This window comes from Etheostoma cragini, chromosome 3 (genome assembly GCF_013103735.1).
Source record: "Etheostoma cragini isolate CJK2018 chromosome 3, CSU_Ecrag_1.0, whole genome shotgun sequence".
Taxonomy (NCBI): Eukaryota; Metazoa; Chordata; class Actinopteri; order Perciformes; family Percidae; genus Etheostoma; species Etheostoma cragini.
This window is the reverse complement of record NC_048409.1, coordinates 28,550,034-28,568,491: the sequence shown is the minus strand read 5'-3', so window position 1 is coordinate 28,568,491 and position 18,458 is coordinate 28,550,034. Positions and strand designations below refer to the sequence as shown.

At 41.1% G+C, this 18,458-nt stretch overlaps 2 protein-coding genes across 2 annotated transcripts in view; both read left to right on the top strand.

Moving 5' to 3' along the window:
• Positions 1-5: 5 nt before the first annotated feature.
• On the top strand, positions 6-4,055 carry LOC117941747. Its single transcript, XM_034866771.1, has 3 exons — positions 6-63; positions 2,005-2,479; positions 3,437-4,055. The coding sequence occupies exons 1-3, from the start codon at positions 6-8 to the stop codon at positions 3,765-3,767; spliced, it is 864 nt and encodes a 287-aa protein (XP_034722662.1). The 3' UTR covers positions 3,768-4,055.
• A 1,161-nt stretch (positions 4,056-5,216) lies between these two features.
• Positions 5,217-18,458, top strand: part of ints4 (integrator complex subunit 4) — a 17,154-nt gene continuing 3,912 nt past the window's right edge. Inside the window, 18 exon segments of the mRNA XM_034866773.1 lie at positions 5,217-5,462; positions 7,401-7,595; positions 8,209-8,326; positions 8,983-9,089; positions 9,252-9,366; positions 9,736-9,821; positions 9,991-10,041; positions 10,595-10,683; positions 12,444-12,564; positions 12,761-12,832; positions 13,402-13,576; positions 14,069-14,274; positions 14,427-14,569; positions 15,615-15,730; positions 16,166-16,299; positions 17,238-17,392; positions 17,565-17,658; positions 18,291-18,438. Coding sequence (XP_034722664.1) covers positions 5,409-5,462; positions 7,401-7,595; positions 8,209-8,326; positions 8,983-9,089; positions 9,252-9,366; positions 9,736-9,821; positions 9,991-10,041; positions 10,595-10,683; positions 12,444-12,564; positions 12,761-12,832; positions 13,402-13,576; positions 14,069-14,274; positions 14,427-14,569; positions 15,615-15,730; positions 16,166-16,299; positions 17,238-17,392; positions 17,565-17,658; positions 18,291-18,438 — 2,179 coding nt within the window. The 5' untranslated portion in view covers positions 5,217-5,408.

The following is an 18,458-nucleotide window of genomic DNA, read 5'->3' as shown; positions in this document are numbered from 1 at the left end:
CCGACATGACGGGCGGAGAAAACCTGATGAGGGTCCTGCTGCTCGCCAGTCTCCTGCTCCCAGGTACGCTTCATGTTCTTCTGTTTAGGGTTCTAATTTGTCCAGTGATGGAAGAAGTACTCAGCTGCTCTTCATATGTATAAATACCAGTACATAAATACTCTCTTACTATGTACAGCATGTGTTGTATATTATATATTATATTACACCTCTAGTATATGTTGAGGAGGTTAAATATCTGGGTAACTTACTTTCAGACCTCATATTAATTCTATTGTGAAAGAAATATAAACTGTATATTAAGAATGTATTATCGCTCAATTAATTGTTTTTCAAAACAGATTAGATTACATTTATTACTCAGCTGTTATTGGCTAGAACTGATAATGCGTATCACAGCCGAAAACCCTCTGAATGGGATGTCCAATAGTCTCTGCAGATCAGCCCTGAGGCGTCCATTCAGCACGAGGCCTCGTCAGACGTATATCTTTGGATCCTTCTTCCACTAAATGCTCGACATCGGGTTCACTTGTTCACTAATGCCTTCTTCCAGACCACCCATCCTCTCTGAAACAACACTTGACTCCATCTCGATCCTCATTTTTTGATCTAGGTCATTTTTTTTTTTTTTTAAACATGGCTTATTTTCTTATTTTAGTGTAGAAAATCGTAAATCTGTAGGCTAATTGGCACCGGCCCTCGAGTAGCCCACATGTTGACTCTACATCTGTCCTTTACTTGGTTTTAACCCCGTGCTTGTCCTTGTGTCTTTAACTCTTGCTGTTGCAAAGTAAGTTACTCAATGTCCAAAACGAGTTTCTCCTCAGGGAGACCTATAAAAGTACTTTGACTTTTGACTTTGATCCTGTAGCGAGACACTGACCATGTTTTCTTCTCCTTACTACATCTATCTAAAGAAACTGGGAGGACAGCCTCTAAATGTAAAGCTCCTTCCGATTGGATGGTTTACCTCTGTCTTTTAGAGATATCTCTCCTCTTTTCACCAGTTTAAGATCTCTTCTGGTCTCTTCATTATTTGCATACAAGCTGCAACTGTTTTCCTCATACTTGATTTTATTTTGTATTTCTTATTTTTTTATTTTCTTAACTGTTGTGTTGTCTTACCGTCAACCATTAAACAAAAACGTTTTTTCAAGATCATTGCTTTTTCCCACATTTTTGTCACTTTTTCAATGTTGCGGCTGAGTTTTTGATGTTTTTAATATTGACATTGAGAAGAAGAAAAAAAGTGGATAATTCTCTAATTTTTTATTTAAAAAAATGATTGGATAATTTGACCTGGTGGGACACAACTCATCTGAAACGTATGATAAGAGGTCCAAAGTGGTTTTTTTGTGAGGATAGCTGCAAGCCAAACGTTTATTTTTTTAATCTGTAACGATGCATTTTATTTCAAAATGTTGTGTTTTTATGTAAAAAACGATATGGGTGTCACTGTAACTACAGTGGTGTACAGAGTATGCCTGCAATATTATCAATAATAATAATATTATTGAGTAGCATGGTCAGTACAAGTACTTCAACGTTGTATTTGAGTCCAGTACTTGAGGAAACAACATCATTATTTAATCTGCTGGATTTGTCACAGCCTCCGGGTCTGTTGCTGATATTTGAGGCCAGATTTTGGGTTCTGTGTTGCATTCAAAGAAGCCTTTAAGAATTTCTCCATTTTTCTTTTGTTGTAGGCTACAGCTGTAACAGTGTTACATTTAGTTTTACCTCACATCAGGAATAATTGCATGGTTTTAACTCTTCCGGCCTCCCAAAATCATTCATATGAATCAATAAAGCGAAAGACACGTAAAAGAAATCGACAAAATTACACAAAAATTAAGCAAAAAACAAACAAATGAAGCTTAAAAACTGTCCAAAAAGTGTCAAAAACAGCTGAAATCTTGAGTAGTGGTTATAAGAGGGGGATTTATTTCATATCAAATTCATAAAATATTAGTCATTTTCATAATTTGGCTTCTGTGCTTCCAGGTGTGAGGTGCGTGAAGGAGGCGGTGTTTGCGTACAGCAGACTGGGAGGCGTGGCTCTGCTGCCGTGCGTCCACCAGGTGTCCTCAGACTGCTCCCAGATCAGCTGGACCTTCTACAAGGGCGGCCAGGTGCGCTACACCGAGGAGGTCCGGGGGGGGCAGGTGAGTCCGGACTCGGACAGGGCCGGCCGCATGTCCGTGGAACCCAACTGCTCGCTCAGCCTCCGCGGCCTCGTCGTGGAGGACGCCGGCTCCTACGTCTGCGTGACGCACGGAAAACCCATCGCTGACGTTTACCTGTCCCTCCTCACCGTCACCTCCGTCTCCTCCGTCACCGACCTGCAGCCCGGAGGAAACCTCACCCTGAGCTGCGTCCTCTTCACCTACTACGACATCGGGAGCTGCAAGTCCTACTCCAGCGCGTTCAACCTCAGCTGGGTGGATGAGGACGGTGCCATGCTGCCCAAAGACACCAGGTTTTCAGCTTTCTGTCCTTTATTACTGTCATAGCACCCCTATCATGCTCCGTTTCAGCATCATATCTGTACTTTTGGGGTCTACAGGAATAGGTTTACATGCTTTGATGTTTAAAAAAAACATAGACAGTTAAAGAAATGGACCAACAGATCCAGTTGTTCTGGATGGAGACCAGTGAAGTCTGTTAGAAGCTCTTTTCTGGTGATCCTGAGCGTTACTGCGCAGACTCCAACTGAGCTTGAAGACGTAGATGTGACCTGTCTGAAAGTTGTAAGTCTTCTGGTAGCTGTGCAATAACAAAAAAAAAATGGTTTTATGGTTTGATGTTTAACTGGATTTGTACAAGGGATGTTTCCCTTTCAGAAATCTACAATATCAAAGATTTGATAATGTAATGGACCAGAGTCTGGTGGGACCAGGCTAATGGACCAGGGTCTGGTAGGACCAGGCTAATGGACCAGAGTCTGGTAGGACCAGGCTAATGGACCAGAGTCTGGTAGGACCAGGCTAATGGACCAGAGTCTGGTGGGACCAGGCTAATGGACCAGAGTCTGGTAGGACCGGGCTAAAAGACCAGACTCTGTTAGGACCAGGCTAATGGAGCTGAGTCTGGTTGGACCACGCTAATCTACCAGAGTCTGGTAGGACCAGGCTTACGGACCAGAGTCTGGTAGGACCAGGCTAATGGACCAGAGTCTGGTAGGACCAGGCTAATGGAGCTGAGTCTGGTGGGACCACGCTAATGGACCAGGGTCTGGTAGGACCAGGCTAATGGACCAGAGTCTGGTGGGACCAGGCTAATGGACCAGAGTCTGGTAGGACCGGGCGATCTGTGTGTGAGGGATTAAGTCAAAAATAAACTAGTGTGTGTGTTCTTGGAGATGAAGGAACATGCCGTCAGTCCAGCAGTGGGTCTCCCTGATGTGTTTTGTAACAGTGTTTTCTCGTCTGTGCAGGTACGAGCAGACCATCGTCACTCGCTGCAACATCACGCTGGCCGTTAAACTCCGCAGGGAGGACCACAACAGGAAGTGGAGGTGTCAGGTGCACGCCGGAGGAAACCGCAGGGCGGAGTTTCTGGACTTCACCTCCACCTTTTTGTTCCAAGATCCTCCCACCGCCCAGAATCTGGTTCCTTCACCCGGCGTAGATTGTCCAGTGGAGCTGCCCGTGAGCCGCATCCTGGTCTGTGTGGCTCTGCCCGTCATGGTGCTCATAGTGGGCTTCTTCACGTGGAGAGCAGACCACAAGAGGGCCAAAACATCCGCAGCTTGCATCGAGCTCTAGCAAATCAACTGATTGTTGATGACTGTTTCTTTTCTTGTGTGTTTTGTCGTCTTTTTGTTCTTTAAATACAAGCAAGTCTATTCAAAAGTGACATATTCATGTCTCTGTGATACTGCAACACCTGAATTCACTCTGTGGGGGATCAACGAAGGTTTATGCTATTTTATATTTTAAGGATTTTAAGGATAGGTTCCCATGGTTTTACTATCTTGAATAAAACAACACTGTCATGCCCATTTTAACAATAAAGAGGTTATTATTGCTGTAAATGTCCTTGCTGTAATAACTAGCTGCAAATAAATGAATAAAGGGATTTCAATGTAAGTTATTTATAACACAGATGGGGGAGGGGGAGGGGGGACTGGGGGGAAATGGGCAAATGTGACATTCATGTGGATCCCGTTCAGGTAATCCTGAGATATCAGACCATACAGGTTGAGATGTATGTGAATATATGGATTTAAATTGTTGAAGTCAATTTTAGATGATTAAAATCAAAGGGAAAGGCATAGTGTGGAGAAAAATAACAACACTGGCAACAGTGTTGGAATGATGCAATTAAAGGAAGACATTTACATGCAATCCAAAAAGGAGTATGTGTGTTAAGAAGTACGGGAATAAAACCATAGACAGTTAAAGAAACAAAACAGAAAGCGCATGGAGCAATAAACGGGCTAAGAACTGGACACAGCAACCTGAACGTCACCTATCACATTAAGATTAGATTAGATTAGATTAGATTAGATTAGATTAGATTAGATTAGATGATACTTTACTCATCCTACAGCGGGGAAATTCCTTTGTAACAGCAGCATTTTCTACAATAAGAGTAAAAAACAAACAGGTAAACACACAAGAAAAACAGGCAAACAGTAGACAATAAGCAGAAGGTAGACTGAAGCAAAGAGGCGTCAAATAAAGGTTTTAGAAAGTAAAGTGCGGTTGCCATAGTACATAAAAAACAACAACATTGCAGTGTAAGTAAGTGACGTTAAAATTAGATTGAATATGTAATTAAAGTAATAAAGCAAAAGTAGGTAACCATAATATTAGTTATATTCAACTGTAGGTAATATTGAAAAAGTGAGTACTTGTAATGGAAAAATATAAATACAGATAAAGATATACAGGCAGTGTGTAGATTAAATAATAAAAACAGCAACAGAAACTACAAAGAGAAGCAATAGCACCCAACTGTGTGTTGTGATCATTGTGTGTGAGGTACCAGAAACTGTGGTGCATGTGCTGGTTAGTTGCAGGAAATACGTATCAGAGAGAAAGGACATGTTGGAATAAAAGGATGTAGGATAACAGGAGCAGGAGTAAAGAGTAAACAACATACTGTAAGGGTGATTTGGAAAAGGCAAAAATTGACTGGTCAGCCTTATAATGACAATAAGACTGATGAAGATAAAAATAAACATACTGGACCCCGTAGGATTTATTGTAACTCCAGAAGATGGCAGTAGTGCAACATAAAGGATTTAATCTGCCGTTAAACCCCAAAGAAAGATAATAAAAGAAGAACGAGTGTAATTTACAAAACGCGTTTTGCCATTTTATCCATAGCTACGGAAGGCGTGAAGGGACAAATGCATGCTAGCTGAGTACGTAGGCTTGGCTAACCATAGTTGACTAATCATGGCAGCACACCTGAAAAAGCGAGTTTATGAGGAATTTTCCAAAGTCGTACAGGTGAGCACGTAAAAACCTTCTTGTCGCTGCTCACTGTAGACTCAAAATAACCTGAGATAAATGTTAACGGTTGTGCTTGAGAGCTAGCTAGCTAGCTAGCCTCTAAGCTAATGCCAAATGGCTAACTACCGTTAGCTCGACCACAGCCAGCCGCTCAGTCACAACAACGCAAATCAGCTCTGCTATAGCTAGCTAGCTAGCTAGCCTTTGAGCTAATGCTAAATGGCTAACTACCGTTAGCTCGACCACAGCCAGCCGCTCAGTCACAACAACGCAGATCAGCTCTGCTATAGCTAGCTAGCTAGCTGCATAAAGCTAGCTAGCTATGTACAAAATAAACAATATACTTATATCTAGGTATATAACGTTACAGTATTGTTTGGTTACAGTTCTAACTCTAGGGAGCTAACAACCTCACTACTTTCAATATCAATTGTTAGCTACCGTTATCGACTTTGTGAAAGATAACGTTAGCAATATGTAGGTGTATGTGTGTTATAATGTTTATGCTAACTGGTTAGAGGTTTCTTACTTAAGCCTATGAAAGGGAATGGCCGGGTGTTGACATGTTTTCAGCTAATTAAAGACTTGATTTAGCTTAAGAAGAAGGAGAGTTTTCTCAACACATAGCTAGCTACATGTTTCTGTTACTGGACAGGAAGGGAAGTTAAAAACAGACAAAAAATAACAAACTGTCAGACAAATGTAGAGAAAGTACAAGTAACTAGTGAGGTACAAGTATAAATTAGCATAACATGGTAATACTCAAGTAAAGTACAAGTAGGACTACATACAATTTGGACATGAGTAAATTTACTTTGTTACATACTACTACTACTACTACTACTATTAATAATAATAATAATAATAATAATAATAATAATACATTTTATTTAAAGCGCATTTCATGACACCCAAGGTCACTTAACAAATAAAAAAGGACATTAAAATTATAATCATCTCAAGGTGATGAGGTTCAAACTAGAGACATGCAATAGATAGAGAGAGAGAGAGAGAAAGATAGATAGATAGATAGATAGATAGATAGATATATACTTTATTCATCCCAAAGGAAATTTTAGGCATCCAGTAGCAAGACAACCATAACACAACAAACACATATACACACAAACACACACACACATCACACATGCATAAGAATAAAAGAATAAAAATCACTCACACAAATGCAGTGACCCTAATAAGGTAAGGTACTATGGTAGACTGTGTGCAAAAGTGAACAGTGCAGTAGATCATGATTTAAATATTAACTATGACTATTACATATAAACATAACCGATAAACTGACTGATTGAATAAGAACAATATATAACAGGGAATAAGTTATAAGATGGAGATGTTATGACCACAGCCCAGAGAGTGTAGGAGGGCTAATATAACCAATATTTCAACTAATATTCCAAGCCGTTACTGTCAATATCCAACCTTTATTGATCTGCTGGTTTACATAAATATCTTTGCCACAGGTTTGGCGCTCAAGACTTTCCTTAATTGGTGCTGTTTAATGAATTACTTTGAGAAGACAGCTGTTGTTTTTTCATAAGTTGGACACTTATTAGATGGTCTGTCATTATTACACCATGCTTTCTCTGGACAATCATCATCCATCAAACACAGAGGTGACACGTGCAACTTCTGACCGCATTTCCACAAAAACCAAATTTCTGAATATGCTAATTGTTCAGGGAACCAGTAGGAAGCGGTGCAAATGTCAGACTCATCCCAGTCAAATAATAGAAAATAGCAACTTTTAGAGTGTCTAACCTCCCCATTGTTTCTAAAATATATACAGGACTTACTAATGCTGTATAAATAGTGCAGGTTATAAGTTTTATCTGAACAGAGAAGGACAGATCACACACCGTGAGGGGAGACGAGCCTGGTTTTTGTAATTATCATTTTGTTTTATGCTGACAGATTCCCCAGGAGGAAGCTCCGGCCAAGAAGCTGCGACTCTCCAAACCCAGTAAGTCTGCGGCGCTGCACATCGACCTCTGTAAGGCCACCAACTCCACGGATGCCCTGCAGTACCTGCTGCAGTTCGCACGCAAGCCCGTGGAGGTGGAGAGCGTGGAGGGGGTGGTCCGGATCCTGTTGGAGCACTACTACAAGGTGAAGAACGATAGATAGATAGATAGATAGATAGATAGGTAGGTGAAGAACTATAAGGGGGGTGTAGGGTGGGGCACCTTTCATGTTGTCATCGGTACAGATACTGGAACTTGATATTCGGTACCTTTTTTTTTTTTTATGCTTCCCCTCTGTAATTAATGTAAAAATATTTCAGTTGTAAAAAATAATTGTAAACCTCTTTTATCATATTTACTTAGAACATTACGTTATTTATTTAGAATATTTTACGCTCTAAAGAAATCATACAAAAATAAAACCCCTCACTCCCTCCTCCCAAACTCGTCCCTACAACCTGTTAAATTGAATAATTATTAATTTCTGTAATTTTTATTCTTATATTTTTATTTTATATATTTTTTTTTTAGCCTGTTTTATTTTCATCCTGACCGTTTGAAATTGATCTTTAACCCTTGTGTTGTCTTCCCGTCAAAATTAAAAAATCAACATGGATGGATGGAGATTAGCTCTGCTACCGGAGCTAAAACTAAGCTTGTTTTTGCCCTAAAACGAGGCTTAAAAATAGAAGTAAAAATGTAGCGGTGTAGCTGTAGCCTGCAGACTAAATATCTCTGATGCTGCTGTTCTCTCCCAGGAGACGGATAACTCTGTGAGGCTGAAGATTGCCTCCCTGCTGGGTCTGCTGTCCAAAACGCAGGGCTTCAGCCCCGACTGCATCGTGGACGACGCCATCAACATACTCAACAACGAGAGTAAGACACATTTATACAAAGGCTGGACCTTGTATTTTTTAACTCACATATTTACACACATGCACGTACGATTCTCTGTCATTCTGTGTTGTTGTTACTTTTACGCTCAACAAGCCGTAATTACACATTAAAACATTATTTCTTTGTAATTGGGAAAGAGATTTCCTTTTTCCAACATCTTTTTCGGTCTAAATAATTCAAAAAGTGCATCAATGTTGCTAAGCTGCATTATTGTTCTTGGGAACTGAGCAGTGTTTTGTGCTTTCACAGAACAATGTGATGAGACGTGTTAGGCAGGATTTAGGAAGGATTTCTGTAACTTCTGGCTGAGAAGAGCAAAGATCTCGTCCCTTCAGATTTCAAATTAAAGATGCGGAAAAAAATGCTGCTGCTGTAATAACAAAATTTCCCCGTTGTGGTATGAATAAAGTCCAATCTAATCTATTTAAATGTATTTCAAAATATAGTTTTAAACAGGTTTTAGGAACATGCCTACGGGAGCAGTGGAAATTGCAACAAGATTTGTCTTTCACAGCACTAAAAACTCTTATTTACACTTAAAAAAAATGTAATTTATAAAATAAAAAATGTGACCACACCTCCAATAACACAACTTTGAATAGGTAACAAATGGTCTGCTCTGTGTGTGTCTGCAGAGTCCCATCAGGTCCTCGCCCAGCTGCTGGACACTCTGCTGGTCATTGGTATACAACTACCTGAGAGTCCTACAGTCAGACAGAGGCTCATAGAGATGGCCTGCAAGGTCTGAGACACACACACACACACACACACACACACACACACACACACACACACACACACACACACACACACACACACCATTAAGTGTCCTTTACGGACTCAACAGGACTTTCTGCACAGAGCAACCAATCTCCTCTGTGTTTTTTCTCTTACTTCCTCTCAGCACCTGTCTGATACGTATTTCGGGGTGAGAAACAAGTGTCTGAAGCTGCTCGGGTGTCTCGGCATGGCCGACACTCCTCTGACAAAAGACAACGACGTACTGGGCGCGTCATTAGGTTCGTGCCAACACTCATATTTACGCATATTTAGACGTCTGAACTGGGATTCTGACTTTCCTTACTTTACTAAACAATGTGCGCATGCACTTAAATATTTAAAATGTAGAGAAGAATATCACCCATGTATTCTGTTTGGTCATTTTTATTTCATAATTTCTTTAAATTTAGTTGTGCGGCAGAGTTGAATAAAAATGTAAGTTTTTATGGATTTTAACAAGGCCATACAATCAGAACTCCAATTAACTCTCGAATCTTTGAAATCACCGCTTGACAACGGACATTTACGGGTCACCATAGTGCTTTGTGTGAGTTGTTGTGTGATGTGTTCTGCTGTGTTGTCATTTTACACGTTGCTCGGTGCTCCAGAAGGAGTGAGGGACATCCAGAGTATCATCAGTGACTTCTTTGGAGACCAGGACCCCAGAGTCCGCACCGCAGCCATCAAAGCCATGGTAGGACACCCCCAGCTCCTCCACCCACCAGAAACTTAACCAGCACCACACTCATGTAGTTAGGGACAACACACAATGCAAAAACAAGGCAGCGAGAAAACCCTTCCCACTCTTATTTTAGTGGTTATTCTCTTTATATAACATCTCATTCTGTGTGTTTGATTTCCAGCTGCAGCTTCACGAGAGAAGAATAAAGATTCATGAGATCATTTATGACCAGGTAACAGCACTGTGTATCTTTACTCTAGGAGTCACATGTCTCTCCTCTATTTTTTTGTTTATGGTCTCAATTATAAATAAATTAATTATATTATGCACTGATATTGTAGGCGGTGGGCGTGTACATCGGGGTTTGGGGCATAAGTGATAGCAGTATTTTTTAGTTTCCCCTGTTCACCTGGTTTTTGGGCTTTGACAGAGCAGGGGTGAGCGACACTTTCTGTTAACTCACACGCTTATGCTCATCACAAAGTAACTTTACATTTGGTAGTATCAGTTGTATTTTATGTGTGGAGGAATAAATCAGTTATAACTGGGTCTTCCAGCCGCAATACCTGCCAAAATAATGGGAACCCTGGATCAAACAGAACAGACTCACAGTAGACCTTCAGACTTGTAAATGTAAACAAAACAAAAAGTGTGTTTGTGTGTGTGTGTGTGTGTGTGTGTGTGTGTGTGTGTGTGTGTGTGTGTGTGTGTGTGTGTGTGTGTGTGTGTGTGTGTGTGTGTGTGTGTGTGTGTGTGTGTGTGTGCGTGTGTGCGTGTGTGCGCAGGCCTGCAGGTTGCTTTCAGATGATTATGAGCAGGTCCGCTCTGCAGCGGTGCAGATGGTGTGGGTGCTCAGTCAGCTGTACCCAGAGAGGTGAGAAGACTGACTGTCGGTATCGCTGTAGAGTTAAAACGATCTCTCGTGTTTTTCAACGCTCTTCAGCTACATGCTTCTTATTCTTCTTCTTGTGTTGCTGGTGTCTCTCTCTGACCACATGTTAAGGCTGGTCGGCTCTCTGTGGTCTGGACGTGCAGAATCATACAGATGTTTGTACAGGCAAGGCAGCTTTATTTGTGGAGCACATTTCAGCAACAGGGCAATTCAAAGTGCTTTACACAAAATAAGTTAAAAAAAACAACAAAAAACAGATAAAACACAAGTATAAACAGTTAAAATAAAAACATTAAGACAGATAAAACCCTAGCCCTAACCCACTTGAGACTACCTTCACACTAATTAGTCAATTTTAGTGCTAACTTTTGTGATCACCCTGTTTGTACAGGCGAAGCTGCTCAGCCAGGCTTCCCACCCGACCATGTTGAACTGAAAGCGCCTTCCTGCCGGATACGACCGCCGTGGTTACGGCATTTTTTGGAACGCGGTGACCGTAAACCTAGCTCTAGCTCCACTCTCTTGATCACAAACATTTAATACTATACAAGTATACTGGCAATCTGTCCACAAATAATGCCACTGGGTGAAATCATAAGGCCTTTCCGACTCTTGCTGGTGCAAATTATGAGGTCCGCCGTCGTCGTACGTTTAATCCTTTTATTGTGCAAATACAAAAAGACCGACTTGAGTGATTAAAAGCCAAGAACGACAAGATCTAAAAACATTACTCTCACACAGCTGAGGTTGAAAAACTGTGTGACTTCCCGGATCCAGATTCCCCTTCCACCTCACCTGTGATTCCCTTTATAATCTCCAATTAGCACCCACAAACAGGTGCGCAGGTGATGTAACAAACAACCATTTACAGACCTACCGCACACACACATACACACACACTACAAACATAACAAACGTATATAGCCAAATTGGCCATTACCACAAGGTTAAAGCTATATTTAGTTTAGTTTCTGTTGCCCCAATGAGGAATTCTAAATAATAACATCACTGAAGAGCTTTGTAGCAACTCATTTTGCAATGGCTTGAATGTAACGGGCGACCATTAATATCACCTAGTTACGCACTAAAGGGCCACACTTCTGTAAGAATTGTCTCTTTGGAAATGTTCTTTAGACACCAAAGTCATGAGCAGTATTCCAACGTTAAATTCTAAGGATGAAACAATACACTAAACTCATTTTTTTAAACCGAATGAACTCTTATCAAAATGGCAACTGGAATTGTTTTTTTATCAGAAATAACAAAAGAACTAATACACATTAATAATTAGATTTTTAAACAAACCCCACATCAAAATAACAAAATAAATAGAAGAAAAAATCCCTTCATATAAATGGACTAAGAAGACCTAGTGACACCTGAAGTTGAACAAGTGAAATCAAAGGTACATCACGCCTTAGGCCGTTTATTTTTTTATCTCAACCGGTTGCAATCTTTTTTATTTTTTATTTATTGACTTTTAAACTTATACACACGGTGCATTGGTACATCAAATTAAATTCTGTATCCCATGATGCTACAGTTTGTTTTGAAAGTGTTTGTAATGTTGTTTGCTGACATTTGCATTTGGTTAGCTAGTTACTTGAACTCGTTGAAGGTTGCTGAAGGTTAACAAAAATAAGTGTTACTTTACAATTTAACTTTGCTTTGACCTGATTGGCTGCACCAGTTTGTAGCAGCTTCGCCTGACTTGTCGTTCACTGTTCTCTCTGTCCAATCAGCATTGTGCCCATCCCATCGTCCAATGAAGAGATCCGACTCGTTGATGATGCATTCGGGAAGATCAGTCACATGGTCAGCGATGGCTCCTGGATGGTCCGGGTACAGGCGGCTAAAACCCTGGTGAGGGAACAGACCACCACACACAGACTTCACATAGCTCTTCAAATCTCTTTAAATATATAGATTCTTTTGTGGTGGAAGCCTAATTGACAGTTGCTGGGTGATAAATAAAGAGTGGTACGTTCCCACATTACTATACCTTACTGTTCAAAGAAACAAATACAACATTCAGAAGTGGAGCTTTTTTGTGTGTCAGGGGTCGATGCTGCAGGTGAGTCCTCACTTTCTGGAGCAAACTTTGGACAAGAAGCTGATGTCCGATCTCAGGGTAAGCAACGTCTCTCTGCTTTTGTTTTTGATAATCTGTATACAACAAAATAAGAAATTATAATTATTACTTGTATTATTACTGGTTCCACTTATTATTCCACTTATTTAGTGCTATTCATCATTCTCAAATCTGAGTTATTATTTACTATTTACTCATCATTCCCATTCTCACATGTCACTTATTATTTGTTATTTATTCATTATTCTCATATTTTATTCCAGAACTGTTCATAATGTTCATACTGTTCATCTTGTTATATAATAACATAAAATATATTCCAGTTTCCTTTGCACTATGCTCCACATTTAAATAATCTTTTAAAGAACTCTTCTCTGCACGTATGCCTCTATATTGTTTCTATTCTCTATATATTTAGAGTATGTATATATTGTGTATATATTAGTGTGTGTATTTTGTTTTGTTTGTTTTGTATATATATTGTTTGTGTAAGCACAGTGTGAGCAACGATGCTCCAAAGAAAAAAATCCTTGTATGTGTCCTCATACCTGGCAAATAAAGCTGATTCTGATGATGTTAATCAGCACATCTTCCTTCTTTGTGTCCAGAGGAAGCGCACGGCCCATGAACGGGCCAAGGAGCTCTTTACTTCTGGAGAGTTCTCCTCTGGCAGGAAGTGGGCCGACGACGCCCCCAAAGAGAAACTGGACACGAACACCGTGAACCTGATCGCCTCGGGGGCCTGCGGTGCCTTCGTCCACGGCCTGGAGGACGAGATGTTTGGTACGTGAAACACGGTGCAGCATGTCTGCGTTTACCATCAAAGTGACTTCAGTCCAGGTGTAAACAAAGCCCAACGTGTCCTAATGACACACACATTCTCAGGATGGTACTGATGTGATGTTAACTTATAGATTTGGAGAGGAAGTAGCAAAAGGTGGATGCATCTGAGACCTCATAACTGATTATTGTTGCCAGATTGAGTGAATATTCCCACCACAAGAGACATTACAAAGTGTTTTTAAGGTTTTTTATGATATGGTATGTTGATGTCTCCCAAGCTTTTACACTGTCAGTAGAAATAATCACAAATTAAAATGTAACATTTAAGAAGGAGAATGTTATTTTCTCTCCATCTGCCATCTTTAATCCCTTTCTTTCCTTAGCTTGTACTCAGGGTTTGATCATTTTTACTGCGTTGCTTTGCTTGCTTAAAGCTCTCTGACTCGAGTGCTTTTCCCACCGGCGATTTCTCCGTCTTTAATACTTTTTCAGAGGTCCGTATTGCGGCGGTGGAGGCGTTGTGCCAGCTGGCTCGGTCGTCTGCAAGCTTCGCCGAAAAGTGTCTGGACTTCCTGGTCGACATGTTCAACGACGAGATCGAGGAAGTGAGGCTGCAGTCCATCCACGTGCTGAGAGAAATCTCTACCCACATAACGCTCAGAGAGGACCAGCTGGACACGGTGCTGGCTGTGTTGGAGGTAAGACACACACACACACACACACACACACACACACGGGTCAAACAGTCTATTAACCCTGAAACTGAAATGAAAAGTATTTTCTAGTAAGTTGCAGTCGTAATTTAAGCCTGATTTACGCACACGTTGATGAGGTCACTGTCGGTCTGCAGGACTCGTCTCGTGACATCAGAGAAGCTCTCCATGAATTAATCTGTTACACCAACGTCTCCACTAAAGAGTGTATCCAGCTGGCTCTGCTGGAGCTGCTGAAGAACCTCAACAAATATCCCACCGACCGCAACTCCGTCTGGAAGTAGGTGTGGTTGTGGGTGTGGTTGTGTGCAAGATGTTTCATATTCACGATTAGGACTAGCGCTTAACACAGGGGTTTTCAAAGTGCATGCTGTAGCTCCCTTGGGTTTTTTAGGACAGCAGTTCCCAAAGTTTTTCAGGTCGAGGTCCCCTGAACCGACACAAATTAGATCACCGTTCCTTTTCTCATTGTACAATTGTAATACTGTCACTACATAAAACATTAAGGCAACATTTATACCCTTTTACGACTGAAATTAGCATGTTTATTGAGTCCTTTCCCATTTCCAGTAGACGAGTATGCCTTTCTGTTTTTTTCTGGTGTATCACACTCGAAACATGGTTAGTAAACGATAGAAAGCAGCATGGAGGCCAGAGACGGTGTGACGGTGGTTACTTGTTTTTTTACATCTTCTTCCAATTTAGTATCTTTCAAACTCTGTGCCGACTATATTTGGAGCAATGACTCTGATCGCTGCCTGCACAGAGACAGATTGAATTTGTTCTCCCAAAACTGAAGTTACTGACGGAGATAACGCGCGTCATAGCATCGTGCCAGAAAGTTAGCGTGTCCTCAGAGAGTAGGTGTCATGTTTCCATCACTGTCAATCAGCTGGAGCAGATAAATACCACAGAGTCATATGTCCTGGGATTTAATGCTAAACTTTCTCACTAAAGACAAAAGCCAGATGCTAGTGGGTGTTAGTGGGTTCTTGTCCATGGGGAAAGGGGCTTTACATTATTGATATTAAAGTTTTCAGACATATCCAAACCAAAGAAAGAAGCAACGAAAGGGCTGCAGTCTTAAGGCTGCAGTCACAAATTGCAAATTGTATCAGTTAAAGTAATGGAAATCTATTTCTCGCTGTAAACGAAATTGTTAATCCCAAAGTACATTTCTAGAATACCAAGTGATACCTTTTGAAGTAAATTAACAAATACACCTAGAATCACAAAGGCCTTCTGATAACTTTTACTGGATGCTAATGTAAAGTTATAAAATGTTATGTTTTGATCTGATTTTTAATTTCTTCTTTCCTCCTCAGGTGTCTAAAGTTCCTGGGTTCCCGTCATCCAACACTGGTGTTACCGCTGGTCCCTGAACTGCTCAGCACACACCCGTACTTCGACACACCAGAGCCCGACATGGACGATCCGGCCTGTATCCTGAAAATCTCCAAAACACAAAGCAAATGTTTTTCTTGACCCAGTCTTTAAATTCCTTTGGATTCATTGTCGTACTTAGAGAAATCTGAAGAAACATGTTGAAAAAAAGATTCACAGATTTTCACAAATGGAGAGACAAACGTTAAACAATAGATATATATAATATACAATAGATATATAATAGCAGTATTTTATCATTAACAGAATGGATCACTGTCCTCACTTTACTGCCAGAAAACTTCAAAATGCAGAAAACAAAATAAAACAAAACCTTGAAATAGTTATGTGGCCTAAAATCGATACAAGGTTGCAATCAAGTGTCCTGAAAAGATAGAGGCACATTTTGTATAAAAGAAACTAATGACTGATCACTCACATCCAGAGGTGGGGTTCGGGGGTTTTCTTTCTTGACTCTGGTTGTCGCTCTCAGACATTGCGGTTCTGGTGTTGGTGTTCAACGCTGCCAAGTCGTGTCCCACCATGCCGGCGCTGTTCTCCGACCACACCTTCAGACACTACGCCTACCTGAGGGACAGTCTGTCACACCTGGTGCCGCCACTGAGAGTGAGAACTGAAATACTGTAGTTTTCTTACACCCAACTTCCACCGGTTGCAGAACATTTTGCGGATCGGCTCCGCTGCGTGTCGGCTCCGTGCTCCGCCGTCCGTCAGTACCCACCAGGTCTTGATTAGCTGCAGAACGGCTGCGGCCGTGACTGACAGCTGAAGCCACGAGGAGCCACGAGATCTCACGAGTTCCCGTTGAATAGAACCACAAAACCAACAACAGTTAGTTTCCATCCAGAGGAGTAGAGGGGAAACAGCTCTGTGCTGTTTTCAAGGTGTAATGCAGGGAGATATGATCTGTCGTGATTTTGTTTTATTTTGAAAATTAACATTATGTTTTTTTTGTGTTTGTTTCTGTGCTTGACTTCCTGTCCTGCTTGTAACTGCCGTGTAAATTGCTGTGGAACTCTCCAGCGTCCTGCAAAAATAAAAGCTCTGAGTATCTTCTCAGGAGGGCAGGGGACTGCTGGAGTCGAAAGGCAGCCGCTCCGCAGTCAGTGGAAATAAACACATTCACTTTTATGGAAACCTAATGACGCCGCCGCCGTTCCAGAGCGGATCCGCCGCCGATCCGCAACCAGTGGAAACTGGGAGTTAGACTCATGCTGCTGCATTCTATGTCAAAACACTGCCATTTCCACAACTTTACCTGTAGAATAGAGATAATACACATAGCATATACGCATAGTGGTACAATCTGTTGCTTCACAGGACAAATCTTTAACAGATAAACCATTCTAAAATCAAGCTAAGATTAACTTTAGACGTCTTAGGGCATGAAGGACACATCTAACTGTGCATTGTGTATAATACGAAATCTTAAAAAGACTAAGAGTTAAAGTGCTGGTGTATTTATTGCACGTTGTTCTGTTGTGCTAAGATTGAGTACTGGGCCTTTAGACAGTCTCACCTGTAACTGTTGTCCTATCTTTTAGTTGCCAGGCAACGGTCTGGACTTGGTGGACTCCCGTTGCGGTTCCGGTTCTGTAGATTCGGCTCAGCTCTTCCTTCAGCAGAGTCTGAACAGGGTCAGCACCATTCAGAACCTGGAAGCACCCGGAGCCCAGGACCTGCTAAACTTCACCATACGGTACACACACACACACACACACACACACACACACACACACACACACACACACACACACACACACGCACACACACAGCAAACTGGATCAAAACCAGGATTTTTGAATGCATGCACCAGTATGTTTGATGGATGAGAAGGAGGTTGTGAATGTGTTCTTCCTCATGTTTGTCAGAGACCTGCGGCGGCTGGGGGAGCTGCAAACGGAGCTCGCAGGAGCTGCTGATTTCTGTGCTACATATCTGTGTTGCCAGCTGCTGCTCATGAAGGTACGATGGTGTGGGATTCTCTTTATGTACGCTTTGACTTATTTTTGTTTGGGTAGCCTTAAGAGAAAGATAACATTAGCACGAGTTTAGGTAAACAGATTGACTGTTTCAAAGTAGAGCCCGACCGATAAAGGATTTTTAAGGCCGATAACGATACGAATATTTGATTATTTAAAAATAAAATATGCCGATATATTGGCCGATATACAGTATATGTTTTTTTTATCCAGAAACGCGTTACAAAACATAACCAGATTTCCCTAACATTAGATATTTGTAGTTATTACCTATTTTCACAACAGAAGAGAAGAACATCAATATATATATATATATATATATATATATATAGTAAAATACATATTTACTATACATATTTAAAATACTTTAATATATTAAAATATAAAGATACAAACTTGAGATATGAAACTTAAAGTTCTTTGAACAAAATAATTCGGTGTTGGCAACAGGGACGTTGTAGAGCGTCCTCTGGTGGACAGACTTTGCAACGCCAACGCCCATAACATGGTTGAATCGGCCATTATATGTGACAATACCGATACATCGGGAAATGCCTAATGTCGGTCCGCAGATATATCAGTCGGGCTCTGTTTTAAAGTGTCTTGTGTCCTCAGGCTCTGCAGGAGAAGCTGTGGAACATTGCTGTCCCTCTGTGCCTCAAACAAAACGTCACGGCCACAGCAGCGGCTCAACAGGTCAGCACACACACACTCACTCACTCACACACACCTTGGTATCAAGACCGAACCTGCTAAACTGTGTGTGTGTGTGTGTGTGTGTGT